At 42.0% G+C, this 21,293-nt stretch overlaps 1 protein-coding gene and 2 non-coding genes across 4 annotated transcripts in view; all 3 read left to right on the top strand.

Annotated features, from left to right (window-relative positions):
- The window catches only part of Ubap2 (ubiquitin associated protein 2), a 69,217-nt gene that overhangs the window by 31,782 nt on the left and 16,142 nt on the right, over positions 1-21,293 (top strand). For both annotated transcript variants that reach the window (XM_021222229.1, XM_021222230.2), the window contains exons 5-12: positions 2,362-2,515; positions 4,622-4,699; positions 5,541-5,595; positions 8,443-8,546; positions 10,188-10,253; positions 12,981-13,033; positions 14,750-14,817; positions 19,122-19,311. In XM_021222229.1, coding sequence (XP_021077888.1) covers positions 2,362-2,515; positions 4,622-4,699; positions 5,541-5,595; positions 8,443-8,546; positions 10,188-10,253; positions 12,981-13,033; positions 14,750-14,817; positions 19,122-19,311 — 768 coding nt within the window. The remainder of the gene's footprint in view (positions 1-2,361; positions 2,516-4,621; positions 4,700-5,540; positions 5,596-8,442; positions 8,547-10,187; positions 10,254-12,980; positions 13,034-14,749; positions 14,818-19,121; positions 19,312-21,293) is intronic.
- On the top strand, positions 17,270-17,347 carry LOC115063002. The gene has a single exon (XR_003842887.1). It is a non-coding gene; the product is annotated as a small nucleolar RNA SNORD121A (small nucleolar RNA).
- On the top strand, positions 19,437-19,517 carry LOC115063001. The gene has a single exon (XR_003842886.1). It is a non-coding gene; the product is annotated as a small nucleolar RNA SNORD121A (small nucleolar RNA).

The following is a 21,293-nucleotide window of genomic DNA, read 5'->3' as shown; positions in this document are numbered from 1 at the left end:
GGGGGGGGGAGAAGGAGGGAGAGGGAGGGATGGAGAGACAGTCAGACTGTCTTTGTTTTAAAATATTTACGTATTTTATGTGTATAGATGCTTTCTTTTCTAAAGATTTATTTATTTATTTTATGTATATCAGTACACTGTAGCTGTACAGATGGTTGTGAGCCTTCAGGTGGTTGTTGGAAATTGAATTTTAGGACCTCTGCTTGCTCCATTTAGCCCTGATCACTCAGTCCCTTTTGCTCTGGCCCAAAGATTTTAAATAGGTACACTGTAGCTGTCTTCAGACAGCACCAGAAGATGGAGTCAGATCTCATTACGGATGGTTGTGAGCCACCATGTGGTTGCTGGAATTTGAACTCAGGACCTTCGGAAGAGCAGTCAGTGCCCTTACCTGCTGAGCCATCTCACCAGCCCAGATGCTTTCTTTTCATTTATGTATGTGTAATACCTGCTAGCCTTGTGCATGTTAAGGCCAGAAGAGGGTGTCAGGTCCCTGAGACTGGAGTTATATACTGTTGTGAGCTACTACTATTTGGATACTGGAAATCAAACCTAGGTGGAAGATCAGACAGTGAATGCCCTTAAATGCTGAGCCATTTCTCCAGACCGTATACACACATATTAAAGTGTGTGTGCATGTGTGTGTGTGTGTATTTTCAATTTTATGTGTATGGGTGTTTGGCTGCATGTATGTGTATCATGTGCATGTAGTGCCTATGGAAGCCAGAATGGGTTATCAGATTCCCCAGAACTGGAGTTACAAATGGTTATGAGCCATCCTGTGGATACTGAGAATCAAATCTAGATCCTTTCTCTGGAAGAGCGTCCAGTGTTCTTTCTCTTTTTTTTCTTTTTCAATATAGGGTCTCACAATATAGCCCTGACTGTCCTGGCACTCACTTTTAGCTTTGACTCCATGTTCAAGGCTGGCCTTACACCCACAGAGATCTGCCTGCTCTTTCTCCCCAGTGCTGGGATTAAAGTTGTGAGCCACTAAACCTGACAGGTGCCATTCTTTTCAATGTTTGGGTTTAATCGCATTCTTGCTTTGAGGGGAGGCTGTTAAAAATATTCACTGAGTAAAATTAGAGTGCTGTGAGAAAGCAAATAATGTAACTATACACTGCTTTATAAAATTTTGATGTTGAATAGAATGAAGTTTTGGGGCTGGAGACATGGCTAAGCAGTTAGGAGCTCAAGCAGCTCTTTCAGAGCAGGTACACAATAGCTCGCAACTGTTTGTAACTCCAGTTTCAGGAGATCTGGCGTCCACATCTGACCTTTGTGGGCTCTAGTCAAGCACTTGGTACACAAGCCTACTTGTACACTCTGTGTGTGTGTGTGTGTGTGTGTGTGTGTGTGTGTGTGTGTGTGTTTTTACTTTCTAGCCCAGGTTTGTCTGGAATTTACTATATAGGGTAGACTGACCTCATACTAAAAGTATTCTAAAGTGCTAGGATTATAGTGTGAGCCACCATGCCTTTAATATTTATTTAATTAAAATAAAAAAGTTTTAAATTTTATTCATCTTTCTGTGGGTGTTTTGCTTGCATGCATATATATATGCTGGGTGGCAGAGGGTGTCAGAAGAGGGTGTTGGATCCTCTGAAATTAGTGTTATAATAAGTTACAGATGGTTGAAATCATAAATGTGGGTGCCGTGAGCCGACCTTTGGTTTTCTACAAGAGCAGCAAATGCTCTTGCCTGCTGAGCCAGATCTCCAGCCCATCACCTGCTCTGTCTAGAACATAGACATTTCCTAACCGGGAGCCAGATCTCCAGCCCATCACCTGCTCTGTCTAGANTGTCTAGAACATAGACATTTCCTAACCGGGAGCCAGATCTCCAGCCCATCACCTGCTCTGTCTAGAACATAGACATTTCCTAACCGGGAGCCAGAGCTGAATCTGTTTTTGTCAGAGAGCAGATGATAGTAAGTTAGGGACTGAACATAATCTTGTTAACAAGGGAGTGGTCGTGAAGGAAATGGAGCAGAGCAAAGTTCTTTTGGACTTCTGACTCGTTCTAGGACATTGTGGGACATAGTTTCTTCCATTCTCTTTGCCATGGGTCTTACCTGACAGCGTCAGCAGCTTTGTGGCTAATGACTAACCAACAGCAATGACTGTCTTGGCATACTAACTGCAATGGGGGTGACAGTGCAAACTGTTCGGTGGCCGGCAGCCAGCGTGTTTCACCTCAGCCTCAGGTGTGTGCCCACTGAGTCTCCAGGTCTCCACCTGCTCTACCTTACCAAACTTCCTGTCATGGTTTTACATCCCACAAATGGGGAAGAAATAAAATGTAAGTTTTCAAAGCTGTGTGACCACTCAATGGTTATAGACTCTACTTTTTGACAGACTTCATGGGAGACTGTAGGAGGGAAGAAGAAGAATTTTGGAAGAGAAAGTTCAGAAAACAAAGAAAACAGAGAGAAGAGGACGGAGAGAGAAGCGAGTCGTGGACGGGGAACCAACAACCGCAAGGGAAGAGGTGGCAACAGAGGCCGAGAGTGTGAGTGTAGCTTTTTTCCTAGCCGTTGTCACACCCGAAGACTGGGAGAGCAGCCCAGAGAGTGACCACAAACCTACCACCAGTCACTCCCACTGACACTGGGTCACACAGGGCAGTCTGTAAGGTCCTGTACCCACCTGAGCTGCAGGTCGTTTATTCTTTTCCTTTCGGACTGGTTAGAAACCAAGCGAGCTGGGAGTGTGGTGGGTATAGGCTTGTTTGTATGATGCTGTTCTTTCTTCCCCTACAGATATTCATGCTGTAGACATAGATTAAATTAATTAGAGATGTCTAGGTGTGTCTTCAATCCCAGGTAGAGGCATGTGGATTCCTGTGAGTTTTGAGGCCAGGCAGATTTAACGTTGTGAGTTCCAGACCACGCAGGGTTACATAATGAGACCCTGTTACCCATCTCCCCCCTGCTACCACAAAAAAAAAAAAAAAAAAAAAAAATTAAAGGAGGCAGATTCAGAAGGCAGAATTGTTTGAACAATTTCCTTTGATCCATATTTTGACACCATTTTACTTGGAACAGCCCAGGAGACAACTTGTTGCTGGGTAGGGAGTACTTGGCAACCTGTAGTAATGAACACACAGATTTTTCAAACAGTTCACAGCGAGCTCATGTCTATAATCCTAGAATTTAAGAGCTTTTAATAGAAAAATTGTGAGTTCCGAGCCAACCTGAGCTATATCAAGGGCCTTTGCTTGGACTTTTATTTGACCACACTTCTAGCACTTACAGGATACTTGGTTTTTATTTATTTATTTATTTTTGAGATAGGATCTCACTATGTGGCCCTGGCTGCCCTTCAACTTCCTGAGCTTTGCCAGCCCTTGACAACCAAGTGCTGGGATTAAGGGATGGGCCACCACACCTGGTCTTAATAGTTTAGTTTAGTAATGTTTCTTAGAACTTGTTCTGGGGAGAAATAAAGTTCAGAAGCAGGTGAGGATTATGGGAAAGATCTGATCAATTTAAATTTGTACTGCAAAAGAGGCGTAGCTCATGTGAGCTAAACAGCAACTAAAAAGTGGAGTGATGATATCAGCATCTATTGACTAGTTTTTGTATGGATCTATTGGAACCAGTATGAATATGAGAAACAGAAGTCTGTAACTGCCTTTTCTGGGAGTATGCTAAAAAGCCTGTCCTTTACACTTTACCTTTTGTTACGGAATAAGTTCTGTGATGTATATAGATAGCATTGTTTTGTAGTAAGTGTTGGTTTTTAGTTCTTATTTAAAGAAAATTTTTTTTATAGTAGGGTACATGTAGACAGAGGAAGTAAAATGACTGTGCTGTTTACTGTTTTAGACACGTCTCTGCAGGCTGACTGCCTTGGAGCATGTGGTCTCTGCAGGCCAGGCTGGCCTCAGCTCTTGCCTCGGGCCCGAGGGTGGGGTTAAAGGCCTGTGCCACCATGCTCAGCACCGTGATCTTCATTTCAGTCTTCTAGCTGGGGTTGCATCTGGTGCCATTCAGTACTTTGATCCACACCTCCTCCCTGCCCCTCTCTCTCTCTCTCTCTCTCTCTCTCTCTCTCTCTCTCTCTCTCTCTCTCTCTCTCTCTCTCAATGGTTTTAGAGCTTTATTGTAGAAACAAAGAGAGAGGCCAGCCATGGCCATGTGGAGAGGGTGGGGAGGGAGAGAGAGAAAGAGCTAGAGATGAGAATAAGAAAAGTGAGAGCTTAAGAGCTCTTCTTTTTTTTTTCCTAAACACTAAGTGATTATGTGGTTCATCTGGCCTTGAACTTGAACTCACAATTGTCTTGGCTTTGTCATCCTAGTGTTGAATAAGCCTTCGGTCACGTGCTTCCAGATTTGTGCTGCTTTTTATTTATCATGCTTTCTAAATGTCGTTTACATTTTAACTTCTTTTTGACCTTGCTTTTTCTCTTTTTGGCTTTTGAGACAGGTGCCCCTCCATATGCAGCCCTTGTCGGAATTTAGACCAGGCTGGCCTTGAATTTGTACGATTAGAAAGGAGAGTGTTGGGTTTTTGACTCTTTCTGTGCATTTTGTTCTTGGTTTTGTAAGTACCTCATAAGTTTGGTAAGAGGTTTGAAAATGAAAAGTTGACATGTCTGCTTTTTCCTCTTTAGTCAAAGGTGAAGAGAATGGGATTGACTGCAGCCAAGGAGACAAGCCTGCGGAGCGAGGCAAGCGGGCCCGAGGCAGAGGTGAGGGGTGAGGAGGACTAGGCCGGCTGCTGCCACCCTGGCTATTAAGGATGAGTGGAAATGCATCATGAATGAATGTTCTCTAAGATGGCTGTGGAGGAACCCCTTAGATAATCCCCAGTTCTTTTGTTTTTACATTTTGCTATGGTTTTGTTATTTTTTGGTGCTGAAGGTTGCCTGTCCTTGGTAAGAATGGCCCCACCACTGAGCCACACCTCAGACCCTGGATTATGTCTGTCACTTTGAAGAATCCTTTTGGTTATTTTCAGATGAACTGTGAAAGCCATTTTTATAATCAGTTATAGTGGTGTACCAATGTAATCCGAGCATTTAGGAAGCAGAGACAGAGGTGTGAACAGTTGTGATGCGCATGGTTACACTACCAACAAAGCAAGGATAGCTTATTATCTATTTGGGGGTTTGAGGGGTTTTGTTTTGTTTTCCGTGCAGGGTTTTTCCTTAGCCCCGGCTGTCTTGAAACTTGCTCTGTAGACCAGGCTAGCGTCCAGTGCAGAGATCTGCTTGCCTCTGCCCCACCATTGCCAAGGCATTATTTATATTTTAAATTGTTTTATGTGTGAACGTTTTGCTTGCATGTACATCTGTGTGCCATGTGTATGCAATGCCTGTGAGGGCCAGAAGAGAGCATTAGATGCCCCTAAGAATGAGTTAGCTGTTTTTTTTTTTTTTTTAAAGAAATAAAGTCTCATACTGTAGTCTGATTGACTACAGGTTGAGAAGTCACTCTGTAGCCCCAGATTGGCCTGAAACTCTGCTTTATTTAATCATTATATATACATGTACAAATAAAATTATATTCTATAATTGTGTTTTGTTAAAGGATTTGGACGTGGCAGGGGCAGAGGGACAGGAAGGTTCTCTGCTCAAAGCATGGGGTAAGTCATAGCCATCCCACTGCTGTAGTTACTTCCTAGTTGTTCTGGTTTATTTATCTGCCTCTGACCTGTCCATAATTTATCCCAGTTAGAGGTGGTTGTACTTTTGAAGGGTTTTCTATTGATGGTAAAAATAGTGTTGTTGTTGCTGCAGTAAATGCTTCGTCAGGGTTGAAGCCTCTGCTGCGTGCAGTTTGCTTGGATAACTTTATTGGTGTGGTGGATGTGCTGCGCATGGATGCTACATCATCCTTCTCTCTCTAACATAACATCCCTCTCCTTCCTTATGAAGTTACTAAAATGTCTGCAGACACCAAATGTTCCCGAGGGAGTGGGCATATGTGCATAATGTCCTCAGCTGCCTAGTTGAAAGCCACTTACAGATGCTGCTAAATCTAGCTATATAACATGAAATGTTTATATGAAAATGATAGTTTTGTCCCAAGTGATGGTAGTGAACTCTGAGCATTCTAGGTAGGTGTTAGAGTTAGCTACTGTTATGTCTAGTTTTTCTTTCTCTTACTGTTTCTTTTGTATATGGCAAGACAACTTGAATATGGAACTCTAGCCTTAAACTCATAGCATTTCTGTTTATTTATGTTCTTGTGTGTACATTGTAACATGGATTTAGCCTGTCAATCCTGACAGCTAGTTCTTTTACTTCTGAACCATCTCACCAGCCCCTTTAATGATAAATACAAAGAAGTGTGAACAAAACATTTTTTTAGCTATATCCATATATGAAGAATATAATTCTATTCAAATCCGTAGTTGGGGCTGCTGGAGGGATGGTTCATCATCCAATAGCACTTGCTGCTATTGGAGAAGACTTGGGTTTGGTTTCAGCACCCAGGCTTTACGTCATGTCTTACAGCCTTTGTAACCCCAGTTCCAGGGAATCTGATGCCTTCTTCTGGACTCTGGGCAGGCAGCATGCACATGGTACCTATATATACATGTAGGGAAAACGCTCATACACAGAAAATATAAGAGTCTTAAAGATCTTTTGGTGTTATGACAGACCCTTCCTTAATCCCAACACTAAGGCAAGGGACCAGCACATTTCTGAGTTTCAAAGCTAGCTTAGTCTACATAGCAAGTTTCAGGACAATCCAAGCTTCGACTCTGACACAAGGAGAAGGAGGCATGTTTACTCTTGATGTGTTTGTTCTCATTGGGACTTTTTTTGAATATGCAGTTTTATATGTGGACTTGAGTGTATGTGTGTGTACGTGGGCATGAAGGTGCCTGTGAGTCCAGAATAGGTTTCCTAGGTACTGGAGTTCCAGGCCGTTTTGAGCTTTCAAGTGGGTGCTGGGATGGAGCCTATCTCCCAAGTCCTGCAAGAGCAGCAACTGCTCCTAACCACTCTGCACCTTCTCTCTGGTACCTTCATTGGACATTTTCAATGGTGTTCTTTCTAGACTGGGAAGGCTTCCAGGTCTTCGTAACTTTTCAGGATGCCAAAGACCATATTGTAGAAACTTGAAGGCCATTTATACAAAGTAGGTAGATGATCCTCAAGTAACATCTGTTGAAGATATGCATGCTTGGCTGGAGATGTAGTTGATAGAGTGCCTCCCTAGCACAGGCAAAGAAAGTTCCATCCCCAGCGTACCATAAAACAGGAGTAATGTAATGAGGTATCCACTAGAGAAGACCACTGGGACACAGTTCAAGCCAATAGGAACTTTTATTAGTAACTACTCCAGGTGTTTGAGACTGAGTTGTAGCCTGAGCATTTCTCAGAATGGACTTTTAATCACAAAACCTACTACATTCCTGGGCTGACACTTGAGTTAGCCAGAAGAGGAACTATAGGAGCCAAAGAGCAAGATCACTAAGTTTAGGGACTTTCCCCAAAGCAAGATGGAGTAGGTCTTCTTTGTTCTCCTTTGACAGGTGGTGCTGCCTATGTGCTGCAGTCCCCACGGCCTGAATGGTACTTCCATCGTGGTTTCAGTTGTGTTAAGGTCTGGGGATCCCTTACAGTATCAGAAGTTCAAGGCCATCTTTAGTTACATAGTTCACAGACAACCTGGGGTACATGAAACAGACCCCATCTTCAAGACTAAGGCTCATGCCTTCCATCTTAGTACTTAGGAGGTAGAAGCAGGCATTTTTATGTGAGTTAGGCTTGTCAGTGCTACATTGTGATAGCTACATTTTTTTGTCTAAAAAACAAAAAATGAAGACATTAAAATCACTGGACCTAGAGGTTATTAAAGATCCTTGTTAACAACACTTTAAAGTTCTGTCCCTAGGACCTTTAAGGGTAGAAGGAAAGTGTGCTGTAGTACATGTGAGTAACAACACTAAATAAAATAGTTTTGTATGGAGCTGATCGGGGTGTCACAAGCCTTTAAGCCCAGCATTTGGGGGCTGGGCAGATCTCTGTACGTTTAAGGCTGCTCCTGGTTTACATATTCAGTTTGAATACTGCCAGGGTTACATCGAAAACATCTGAAAACAAAACAAAATAAAACAGAATAACCAAAACAGAGATCTTTATTATAGGTGCAAAAAGTGTATAAAAAATACCTACATCACACTGGCTTAAAGAGTTAACCATCATCCAATATTAGGAGGGAGAAGTCTTTTATAGCACCCCTTTGAAGGGACTTGAGCTCATTTGGTTTTGAATATTTTCTTTTTCCTATTTTCTTGTGTTTAGAGTCTGTCTATGTAGCTTTGGTTGTCATGATGCTTGCTTGCTATATGGATCAGACTGGCCTTGATAGACCTGCCTCCCCAGTGCTTTTTGGTATTCTATATGGTTAATTTTGTGATTTTGATGCTTGCTTTAGTTGCTTGTTTCTTTACTTCAACATCCCCCCCCCCCCCCAGGACATTCAATCCTGCAGACTATTCAGAGTCCATGTCTACAGATGGCTGTGGGACAAAATTGGCAGTTTGGGAAGCTGCTCAGAATGGTACAGATGAGGGGCCGGGTAAGTAGTTTTTTGTCTTATTTTGTTTTGTTTTTGTTAGAAGTCTTTGTTTTGTTCTGTGTTTATTTTTGAGAAATAGTCTCATTGTACCTTAAGCTGGCCTTGAATTTTCAGCGACCCTCTTGTCTAGTGTTCTAGAAGTCTGGGATTTCAAGACTCTTCACAGCCATCTTCAGAGACTCTTTTAGGATTGATTAGAGGTGGGGTATGCGCGCAGTGTGTGTCTGTCTTGTCTGTCTGTCCGTCTGTGTCTCTGTGGGGTAGTGCATGGGAGTTTGGGTGCTTGTAAAGATGAGATTAGAATGCCAACTTCCTAGAACAAGAGTTGCAGGTATTATAATCCACCTGACATAGATGCTGGCAACTGAGAGCAGGGCCACTGGGAGAGCAGCAAGCATCCGTAACTGCCGGGCCAGCTATTGAGTCCCTAGAGCTGGTTTTAAAATTGTTCTCATCTGAGTATGGTGGGTCATGCCTGTAATTTCCAGCATTGGGGAGTCTGTAGTCGCTGGATTGCAGTGAGTTCGTAGCCAATCTGAACTGTGGAGTGAGACCTTGTCTGAAGAAATGTTTTATGTTTTGTTTTTTTTTTAAGAGTTATTTATTTTATGTATATGAGAAAACTGTAGCTGTACAGATGGTTGTAATCTATCCTGTGGGTGCTGGGAATTGAACTCAGGACCCCTGCTCACTCTGGCCCCGCTCGCTCCAGCACCACTCCCTCTGGCCCAAAGATTTATTTATTATTATATGTAAGTACACTGTAGCTGTATTTAGACACACCAGAAGAGGGCATCAGATCTCATTTGGATGGTAGTGAGCCACCATGTGGTTGCTGGGATTTGAACTCAGGACCCTGAGCCATCTCTCCAGCCTCTTATGCTCTTGTTATATAAGCATGCTGGATGGAGAATACTCCCAACTCCTTTTAGTTGGTTGTTACCTTCAGAGCCTCTCAATGGGAAATCTCATTGACAGCCAGGTGTAGTGTCTCCTATCTATAATCCCAACACTGGAGACTGACATTTATTAGGCGGGGTGCAGCTAGCAGAAGTGTAAATGGACAGATTGACAATGTATTCTACTGCCAATCAAGAGTCTCCTGTCTGGCTGATTGGGGCAAAGATTTGCTATTTCAGGGTTATTCATTACAGTGAATGCAGCCTAGAATCCCAAGTGAGAATATGGGCCCAAGTGAGTGTGGGTTCTTGTGCCTATGTGCATACCTGCAGAATCCAGAGCTTGGCCCCATGTGTCTTTCTCCATGCTCTCTACCTTTTGATTTTTTTCCCCTTCATTTTGTGAAGGATTGTGAGTGTGTACACACAAGCTGTGGAGGTCAGAAGACTTTCCACTAGTGGATTCCAAGAGTGTACTCAAGACCTCAGGCCCTAATTGTTTGATGTACTAATCCAGCGTAGTAAGACATTTAATACTTAGAACAAATTACATGAAATAAAAATTATCCTAAGTATTATGAGTGTTGTTGATGTTTTGTTTCTAGAATTTTCCATTTAATGGTTTTGGGCCTTGCTCCCTCTATGAGGAGGGACTGCTGTAATACATTAACTTTATTTCGTATGCTGATCAACTTCTCTTGTTTTCATATACCAAAAGCTTACCTTTTATTTTGATTTGCAGAAGGGCTGACAAAGTCTCACAGTATATCTCAGGAGCCTCCAAGTAAAAGTTCTTATGGACTTAAAGGTATGAAGAATGTTTTGTTGTGAAATCCTGCAGTTAAGTATCATACAGAACTGAGGTATCATTAATTGGTAGGCTGTTCATGTAGACTTCCTGAGGCCTAGGTTCGAGTTTGACCCCAGAGCTACATAAGGAGATGTGGTCCATTGGTACAGGTTGAATAGGTTTGAGGCCAGCCTCAAAAGAGAAGAAACAAACCTGTAGCCTTCTGGGTAAAGGCACTGGTCCCAATCCTGCTGAGTTTGATCCTGGGACCCATAAGAGAGAGAAAACGGAGCCTTACATTCATGCTATAGCACCTGTTACCTCCCCCACTCCCACCACAACATAAATAAAACTAACAAATGTTTTAAAAATGTAAAGCTGTATGGTATAAAGTATAATGGTTTTGGGCTGGGTGCGATGCTGTGCACTGCAGGCAGAGGCAGGTGGGTCTCCTCAAGTGTAAGGCCAGCCTGGTCTGCATCGGGAGTTCTGGGATAGCCAAGATCCCATCTCAAAAACACAACAAGAAAGGAAGGGAGAGAGGGGGAGGAGAAGGAAGGGCAAGCACCGTGGTTATAGTATTTGGCTTTGACAATTACTGGGGGATAAGTCCTAATCTACTTTTCTAACTGCTGGCCTGGTGGCCCCTGGCTCTGCTCATGGTCCATCTTCCCTCATGGCAGCTTTCTCCTCCCTCCCAAGTCCTCCTCCTTCCACTCTCTGCAGCCCCTAACCAGGTAACTCAAAACCCACCTACCTCTATCTAATCTCCAGCAATTAATTGGCTATACCATTTTTATTTAACCAATAATTTTAAAATAAAGAACAAGGTTTGTACAACAAAATCTGGTAAATGTGAAAGTTCACTCATAGGCAAGTAGATCTTTGGGTACATAATTTTAGCATTACAGTACATAACAACAGACCAAATCCCAACAATTCTTATCTTCCTCATGGCCCCCCTCTCACTTACTCCTCCTGTGCTTGGCCTAAACCCAGAGCATTGTATATACTATGTAAATACTTAAGTAGGGAACGAGATTCTCAGCCAGCTCAACCCAAACATACTGTTGGAGGCTGCAAAGGATGTCCTCAAAGTTATCCCATATATTTTGGGGTATAGGACAACATTTCTGAAATTTAGTCATTTGCATTGAAATTCTTTTTTTTTTTTTTTTAAAGATTTATTTATTTAGTATATATAAGTACACTGTAGCTGTCTTCAGACACTCCAGAAGAGGGTGTCAGATCTTGTTACAGATGGTTATGAGCCACCATGNGGTTGCTGGGATTTGAACTCCAGACCTTTGGAAGAGCAGTCAGATTTAGTTCTGACTTAATCTTCATATCAGGCCTAGAATATACATGCATGTGTAAGCTGCAGTCAGATTTGGGTGTCATTTCATAGGAGTCATAGCTTCGGGTTTTGAGACTGGCCCTCTCACTAGCTTGAGCCTCCGGCAGGCTCAGCTGGCTAGCCAGTGGGCCGCAGTGCTGAGCCTGTCCTCATCACTTGAGGATCAACCATATGCCAGCATTCTCATCTTATTTGTATGTGTGTGGTATATGGAGGGGAACACACCCAAAATAAGCCCTCAGAGAGTCTGATGGAGGACATTAGGTATCTTCCTCTCTCGCTTTCCACCCTCTTCCCTTGAGGCAGGGCTTCACTGAACCAGAAGCACACCACGCTGGCTATCTGGTACCTGCATGTCTCCATTCCCCAACACTGCCTGCCTGGCCATGCTCCACCTTTAACTGTGCTCTAGGCTTGCACAGCACAGCAAGGACTCTTAGCCACTGAGCTGTCTGTTTAGCCCTTGAGTACTTCTTTTCATCTTAATCATGGATACTGAGTATGAATTTCAAGTTCTCATACTTTTTGGTTTTGTTTTTGGTTTTTTTTGGACAGGGGTTTTTTTGTATAGCCCTAACTGTCTTGTCTAATACTTAACTCAGACCAGACTGGCTTCAAAGTCACAGAGATCCACCTGCCTCTGCCTCCTGAGTGCTGGGGTTAAGGGAATGAGCCACCACTGCTCAGCAAATTCTCATACTTGTATAGTAAGCTAACTCTTCAGCCCTGTGTGCTTGTGTTGGCAGTGCCAGAAGTTGAGCCATTTGCTTACTAGGCAGGTAATCTAATGTTAAGCTGGATCTTGCCCTGGTATTCCATTTTATTTGTTTGTTTGAGACAGGTGGGGTCTCACTACATAGTCCTTACTATCCCAGAAATATATATATATACCAGGTTGGCCTTGAACTCACAGAGCTCCCTCCTAACTGCTGGGATTGAAGGTGTATCTCACCATATTATAGTATTTAATTTCTAATAATGTAAATCAAAAGGAGTAAATCATTGATTGTGTTTATCTTTAGCATGTTTGCATGTTTTCTTATAGCAGAATTGCTAAAATATTTTGTGAATTGCTGTTTGGGAAATTTGATTTAAGCATATAGTTAGGGATATTTTATATAGAAACATTTGATTTTGTCAGGAATAGTTGCAAAGAAATTATGCTAGCCGGGCGGTGGTGGCGCACGCCTTTAATCCCAGCACTTGGGAGGCAGAGGCAGATAGATTTCTGAGTTCAAGGCCGGCCTGGTCTACAGAGTGAGTTCTAGGATAGCCAGGGCTACACAGAGAAACCCTGTCTCGAAAAACCAAGAAAGAAAGAAAAAAAGAAAGAAAGAAATTACGTTTCTTGGAGTATTTATGCTGTACCGTTTCTTGTTCCCTGTCAGGTGCCTGGAAGAATTCTGTGGAGGAGTGGACAACAGAAGACTGGACTGAAGATGTAAGTGTTTGGCATCAATTCAAGACCTTTCTTCCCCTTCCTTTTGCTGTGTCACAGCATCTTTGCTTCACAAAAGGTCTGGACTACTTACTTCATCATCTTAGCTTTTAGTTCTTTTGGCCTCTGTCCCTTGCTTCTCAAATAGTAGGGTTGTTGTTGTTGTTGTTGTTTTTTCTTTTTTTCTCCTAGCACATGGATCTCAGAAAGAAATTGGTATTTTTAAGTTTTTGTTTGTTTGTTGAGACTCTGTATATATATATATGGCCCTGGCTGTCCTGGAACTCAGACCAAACTTGTTGAACTCAGAGATCCTCTGCCTCCAGGGTGCTTGCTGGGTTAAAGGCATATTCTGCCCACCAGATTTTTTATATTTAAAGATAATGACCTTGAACTCAAAGATCTGCTTGCCTGTCACCTGGGATTAAAGGTGTTTGCCAGCATGTCTGGGTCTGACCCTAAGTGGGTAGGAGCTTGCTCCCCAAATCTCTTCATCTGTTACCTCCTAGAAGTCCATTTCACTTCCTGGCACCCCGTTAATACTTGAAACATATATTTTAAACTTTTTCTTTCTAAGTGTGCTACGCTTGTACCAACAGAGGCCAGAAAAGACATTAGATCCTCTGGAGCTGGAGTTGTTTAGTGATGAGTGTTAGCAACTGTGTGGGAACTGAGAGTGAATCTTTAAAAAATTAGAAAATATATTGTAGGCCTGATCACCATAAATTTATGTTAGTGGGACCTGGTGTGTGGTTATGAGCTGTAACAGTGTGACAGTTAAGGCTTCTGAGTACAAGGGACCCGAGACTAAATGTAACACACCTTGTGGCTGCTGTACAGCCTTGGTTCTGAACATGAACCACAGACATTGCTGGCTCAGGTTAGGGGCTGTCAAGTGTCATGAATTGCAGCCTGTTGACTGTGAGTACAATTCTGTTGTCACACAAACAATAAAGGTTTACCATGAAAATAACAATGTCCTTCTCAGCATGGAAACCTCCTTAGGATATAACTCTCTCTGGACTGTATTCCTGTTTCAATTGCTCAGTAATTCATAAAAATGGTTAATTTTGCCTTGGAATTACAACACAATTTCCAACAATTTCTAAAGTATCCCATCTGCCATTTTATTCTGTATATTTAGGTGAGGTTTTTTCCAATATTGATAATTATAAAATAAAAGAGTATCTGCCCGTGATATTGATGATATTAAACCTAAGTCAAAATTTAAACATTTTTAAAAAATCATTTATTGGTGCAGAAAGAACTGAGCGTTCAAGTGTAGGTCAAGGACGTGCCTGGAAATTGATGCCTTGGGCATACATGTGCAGGCAAATATTCACATAAAATAAAAAATGAATCTGAAAAAAATAAGTCTCTGACTTTGAAATGAAATAAAGATTACTAATCAGTTAATGAAATAGAAGAAACCAAAGCCGCCCCCCCCTTCCCTAAATTCCGTTTTTCAGCACTCCAAAAAAGACCGACTGAGGCTAGGAATTGGAGACTGGTCTCTATCATGTGAGGACACTCCTGCAGGTGTACTGAGCTGAGGCTCCATTGCCTGGGGAGATTCTGGGATGGTTTCGTATGTTTCAGTCCTTTAAACTACCTTTGGTGACCATAATGATGCCTGAAGGGCCCCAGTCAAACATGCTTTGGGTTTGTATTGTGCAAACAGAGAGTAAAGGTTTTTTTTTCTCCTAACTTTCCATACAGCTCTCTGAAACAAAGGTATTCACTGCTTCATCTGTTCCAGCAGAGAATCATGTCACACCTGGGCAGAGGTAAAGGCTTTTGCTGGGTTTTTCTCTCACTCAAAGCATAATTAAAACATAGGACAACTGTTTATCTTTTTGAGTCAAATCTTTCCATTTCTCCTTCACTTCTCTATTTTCCTTTATCTCTTCTCCCCAAAGTGCTCGGAGGGAGCTTCGTTACGTCTTAGTTGTGTCCAGTGGTGATTGGATGATAACTCTGCTTGTGATTTGTTAGCAGTTTGGTAGAGATTATGCTAAACCTAGTTATAACTGGTTAACTATTTACACTGATAACTATTTTCTGTAGTTATTAATTACTGTAGTTATTGTTAATACTATATCATAGTTACCTATTTTCATTAGTAAACCTATTTCCTGCTCTTCAAACAGGCTCTCAGCTTAGTTCTTAGAATTCTTCCTGCCTCTGCCTCCAGAGTTCTGGGTCTATATCATTATTCTTTTTTTTTTTTTTTAAGATTTATTCATTTATTCAATGTAAGTATAATATGATGTAAGTATAGCTGTCTTCAGACACTCCAGAAGAGGGCATCAGATCTTGTTACAGATGGTTATGAGTCACCATGTGGTTGCTGGGATTTGAACTCCGGACCTTCGGAAGAGCAGTCGGGTGCTCTTACCCACTGAGCCATCTCACCAGCCCTATATCATTATTCTTAGCTAAAGCAATTACTTATTTACTGATTTAGCTGCTTTGTGTGTCTGTGTGAAGATGCAGGTGTATGGAGATTACAGTACAGTCATCCAGCCTGTGTTGTTCTTCAGGAAGGCTGTCCACGCTGAAAAATACTGCTTTACGTTTGTTCATTTGTTTGTTGTTGTATGCTTGTTCGTGCTTACTAATTTGTGTGTGTACATTGTACGTATGTGTCAAACTGCATTTGTGGAAGAAGTTAGACATGAGCAGGCATCTTGCGGGATTCAGTTTTCTGCATCATGTGGGTTTCATAGATCAAACTCAGGTTGTCTAGCTTGGCAGGACTTACCTTTACCACTGAATCCTGCTGCTGGTCCCTGGCACACTTTTATATTCTTTCTTTGAGATAAGTTTCTCAGTGGCTGGGAACTATTAAGTAGGTTAGGCTGGCCTGGCCAGCACAGTGCCACCATACCCTGCATTTTTTCATACAGATTTTTGGATATCAAACTCAGATCCTTAAACTTGCAAGGACATCACTTTACTGACTGAATTATTTGCATATATAGCCCTCAGGATAATAATACTCTTAAAGTTGTATTGGATAGTCAGGATCGGTAGTGTGTGCTCACTTGTAACCCCAGTGTTCTAAAGGCTGGTGGAAATGCAGCTTAAATTTAAAGATAGTTTGTTGTATATAATGAGACTGAACACAAATGTATAATTAGCTGAATTACTTAGTTTCCCCTTCATGATTTTGCTATGTAGTCCAGGCTGCTCTCCCAGCAGTCAGATTGTCTCAGGTCGATTGAGTCAGCACGCCAGGCTTCGGTGAGTGCTTACAGTACCACCATGTCCTCAGTCATTTAATCACCTTTGAAAATGGTGTTTAAAGGTCTGTGTGACTAACTCCTACATCGGTTCTCTGACCTTAATCCAATTATGCAGACACACATGCACACACATGTTCTAAAGGTAATTTTAAAATTAAAATTGTAATTGCTAGAGGGCCAGGGAAATTGTGTATGTATCTTAAAGTAGACAGATCTGAATCAAGCATATTAAAGTCAAACTATGTGAGACAGTTAAGGACTTCATCATAGGAGAGGAAATGTGCATAGATCTCAATTGCATTTATGATTAAATGATTTTTCTTGTGGCACTTTAATTTTTTAAGAAGGTAGTTGAGAGGGCTGGAGATGGCTCAGTGGTTAAGAGAAATTGTTTTTGCACAAGGTCAAGGTTAGATTCCCAGCACTTACATGGCAACTCACAACTGTCCATAACTCCAGTTCTAGGAGATCTGCTGTCCCCTTCTGATCTCCATAGGAGTGAGCATGCATGCAAGTGAATAGTCACACATTAGGTAAATAAATTAATAAATAAATAAATAGATAAATCAATAGGAAAACAGTGTTAGGTGTGCTGCTGACTACCCTTTAACCTCAGCACAACTAGTCAGAAGACACCAGGAGCTACAGACTGCTGCTGTCAAAGACTGTTGTCCTTAGAGTTTGGCAACTCACTCTTACTTCAGTATGGTGAATGTTTGTGTTCATTTGCTTGTTTGAGAAAGGGTCTTACCTTGTAACGTTGGCTGTCCTAGAACCTGCATAGACCATGCGGGCCTTAAACTCACAGAGATCCACTTGCACCAGCCTCCCAATGCTAGAATTAAAGGCCTCTGCCAGGCCCCTGCCTGGCTTAGTTCGATCAGTATGGGGTTTTGAGGAACTCACCTCTTAGCAATAGTCATCAAGAGCTCATGGCTCTGATCTTCCAGTTATTTTCTCATAAATACTAAAATGCTGACAGTAAATTTATATCCCGGAAACAATGATGTGATTTCCAAGCACATAGCTGATGATTCCATGTGGAATTGAACTACTGAGTTTCCTGGACCAAGGTAACAACTTCTTTACTTGTCAGTGACCAGTAAACTGGAATGAAGGGTTCCTCATACTAATGGTTTTTAAGACCTTTGTCTCCCCGCCCCTCTGTGTGTGTGTGTGTGGGGGGGGGTGTAAGGTGTGAATGTTCCCACATATGAGTGTGATTGGAGGTCAGAGGTCAGTTCTCTCCTTCACCATGGGGACCCTGGGAGTGAACTCGGGGTCAGAGACTTTGGTCTAAGTGACCTCACTGTTCCAAACTCTGCTCCTCATTCATTCATTCATTCATTCATTCATTCATTCATTCATTCATTCATTCGAGAGTCTCTCTCATATATAGCACTGGCTGTCCTGGAAGTCACATTTGTTTGTTTGTTCAATTGTTTGTTGTTGGTTTGTGAGACAGTCTCTCTCAGTATATAGCACTGGCTGTTCTGGAAGTCACTATGTAGAGGCTTCTGCCTCATGAATGCTGGGATAAAAGGGTCCCACCAAGCCCAGCTGTGGCGCTTTTACCCTGCAGTACTGTTACTCACTTGAGTCTTGGAGTAGAACTTGCTTTGGTTCTGGTAATGTTGCAAGGTTTATGGTCACCATGTATAATATACATAACTTGTTTATGTCACTGGAATACATTAAAAGAGAAGCTGTTCACCAAAGCTTCTCTCTCTTTAATGTATGGAATAGAATACTGGGATATCATACATTAGAACATTAACTTAGGTTTGGGATTATTAGCCTCAGAATTGAAGTTGGTTTCAGAAGAGTAAAAGTGGTTGTTATATAAGAAAAGGAACCCTGGCTAGAGGCTTACTCAGTCTGGGAATAAAGCCCGAATGATGATTGACTGCCCAGGACCTGGCTCACTGGCACAGTGAGAGTTTCAGTTAGAGAGCTGTAGTGAACAAAAGCTTTGCAAGGCCTCCTGGGGCACCGCTCTGGCGACCCTCTTACAGGCCCGCTCTATGGGGTGAGGTCTTCCTTTGGCTAGCTATGCTTATTATGGCCTCATTCTTCTGACATCATGCTCTCACATTGGCATATTAGGTGATCTTGTGCAAGGTCTTGGGGCGTTATAAGATACTCTGTTGCTAGAGTCTTTGCTAATTTGTAATTCCTTTATTCTTAAGTATTTTAGGGAGAAAATTGTATATGTATAAATATGTTATGGGATAGAATACAGAATATATGGATATTTCAAATAAATTATTTTTCTTTTTTTTTTCTTTCCACCCCCTAGTTCAAATAAATTTAAGACTTAAACCTCCACTATAGCTTTATGCTTTGGGTCTTAATGTTTTAAGACTATTGATTCACTCTGTATCAAGAAAATTGACGCTGCAGAGGTGGCACACCTTTTTAATCCTAGCACCAAGAAGGCAGAGATGAAGGGTGGGGTGGGTGGGGGACGTGGAACTCTCAGTTTTGGGGCTAGCCTGGTGTACATAGTGACACCGCCTCAAAACAAACAAAAATCAAAGGTTCAAAGGGGGGAGGGAAGGAAAATGAGGAAATTTGAGATCATTAATGGTATCTGTAAGCTATACAGTTCCTCTCCTTGAATCATTGGGATTCCTCCAATTCCAATGCACCTTCTAAATTCAACTCACTCTCTGGTTCTATACCCTGTTTTTGGTGACCAGCTTCTCTTTTACTCTCTCTGAAACTCCCATTTTTTTGCTTATGAATCTCTAAAGTTTTGTTTGTCCTGATGTTCTCTCCATTTGACTGGCTGGTGCAACTTGCTCATGACAGCTGATTGTGTTTGTCTTTCATGTGCTTAGCATTGATCTGGTGGCCTTGCTCCACAAGCCTGCTCCTCCTACCCAAGCCGCCGAAGTCAACTCCTTTGAAACATCCCAGCAGCAGGGCTTTGGCCAAGCCCTTGTCTTCACAAATTCTCAGCACAACAATCAGATGGCACCAGGGACTGCAAACTCCACTTCTGCCAGCTCATATTCTCCTCAGAGTTTGGTAACTCACTTTTATTTCAAGTTGGGGTCCTAAGGAGTTGACCTATTGGCAACAGGCATCAAGACTTTGTGGCTCATACCTTGCCTTTAATTCCTCAAACACAGTCATGATGTTAGTAGATCTTCACCCAGGAAACAATGATGTGGTAACTTCCAAGCACATAGCTGATGATTCCATGTAGAATTTAGCTGCTGAGTTTCCTGGCTGAAATAAAAACTGTTTTATGAATTCTTTTTGGTGATTGGTGACTGGGGTGATGGCATCCTTATTAGTGAATTTTTAAAACTTTTCTCCCTTTTTTATTTCCTGTGGGTGTGCTTGTGTGTATGCTGTGTGCACACCATGTCCCACTTGAAGAGATTAGAGAAGAGCGTGGAGGAGCAGTTCTCACCCTTCTCTGGGTGTGCGGACTATCTAGGCAGCCTGAGAGATTGTTTTTCCCTTAGATTTTTGTTTCAAAGTCTGTTTTTATTCTTAATGTTTTTCTTGTCTGTGTATTCCTAGTTTGCATTTTTCTTCTCTATTGTATAAAACATGCCACTTTTTCTTAAATTGCAAAATAATATGTTAGAGGCCCTTCCCTTGGAATGTTTTCCTTGATGGTGTCACCACAGATCCATGTGACTTTTAGTGCCTTCAATTCATCAGAAAGAACTCTGGGATTGCTAGTGAAGATGACAGGCAGCTAGAGCTTAGAAGCTTGGAGTGCAGTCTGAGGGACATCTGGAGCCTGTCCTAGTGCTAAGTAAATACAGAAGGAAACCCTTGGTTTGTACTGACAGATCAATGTGCATTTCCTCTGCCTTTCCATTGCTATTGGTGTGATGTTTTTTGACTTCTAGAGTCTCTGTCTGGTCGCTGAGATCAGAGGAAGAGCTGGACCGTCAAATCTGTTTTATGTTATAATCAATGCCTTGAGAAATTGTTTAGCATTTTAAGAGCTGTGACCTTAAACATTGCTACTATTTATAACCATTGGGGGAAATTAATAAATAACAATTTAAAAATAATATTAAAAGTAAGAAAGAGTCAGGATGTGTGTGATTAGGGCTGAAATACTGTATATGTATGTTTTTCATACACATGCATGTTCATATATGCTTTCTTGTGTCTTACTAGTTGAGTGAGGTAGCTGGGATTCAGAGACCCTGTAGTAAGTATTACTGAGAGCAGAGCGGTGAGCACAGTGAAAGTGCGTTTGATAACAGTAGATGCACCACGGTGCTGGGCCCAGTGCAAAGAGTAACGTTTGGGTAGGCTTGAGTCAGATGGACTTGAACAGGACCTTGATGTGGGCAGGAGCTGTGATTGATGGGCCTCAGGTGTTCATGACTTAGTGTCTTCTGTGGGAGACTCTAAATATTCTAACTGGTATATTCCAGACTTAGAATATTGATAATAGCTAGGCATGGTGTTGCATACCTTTAGTACTGGCGCTTGGGAGGAAGAAGCAAGTGGATCTCTTATAATTTGAGCCCAGCCTGGTCTACAGAGTGAGCAAGATCCAGGACAGCCAGGGTTATACAGAGAAACCCTGTCTCTGCAACCCGAAGGGGAAAAGAAGAATATTGATAATAGAAATAACAGTGTCCTCTTCTTTGATGGAATCACTCTGAGATACTCTCTGGGGGACAGAGTTCTGCTTTCCTTTTGCTTAGTTCCGGGGCGGTTGATGTTCCTCGCCATCTAAGCATAGGACTGCTTGCTGCTAGGATGCAGCAGGCACTCGGCATGCCCTGCTCTTCCCACCTTAGAGATGCTCTCGGGTTGGGAAGGTTTGGGTTTGGCTTTGTCATGCACATTTTTGGTCATTTGCATGTTTGTTTTTTAAAAGTTTACTTTGGAGTTGGAGAGAAGGCCCAGCAGATGAGAGCACTTATTACTTTTGTAGGTTGGTCCTGAGCACTCATGAATTAAAAACAACAAATCAGTACTAATAGATAAAACAAGTGTTTGTTTTCTGTGTTGTCTTCACCTCTCCT

This window comes from Mus pahari, chromosome 22 (assembly GCF_900095145.1).
Source record: "Mus pahari chromosome 22, PAHARI_EIJ_v1.1, whole genome shotgun sequence".
In the NCBI taxonomy this organism is placed as follows: domain Eukaryota; kingdom Metazoa; phylum Chordata; class Mammalia; order Rodentia; family Muridae; genus Mus; species Mus pahari.
This window is presented reverse-complemented; position numbering and strand designations above follow the sequence as displayed.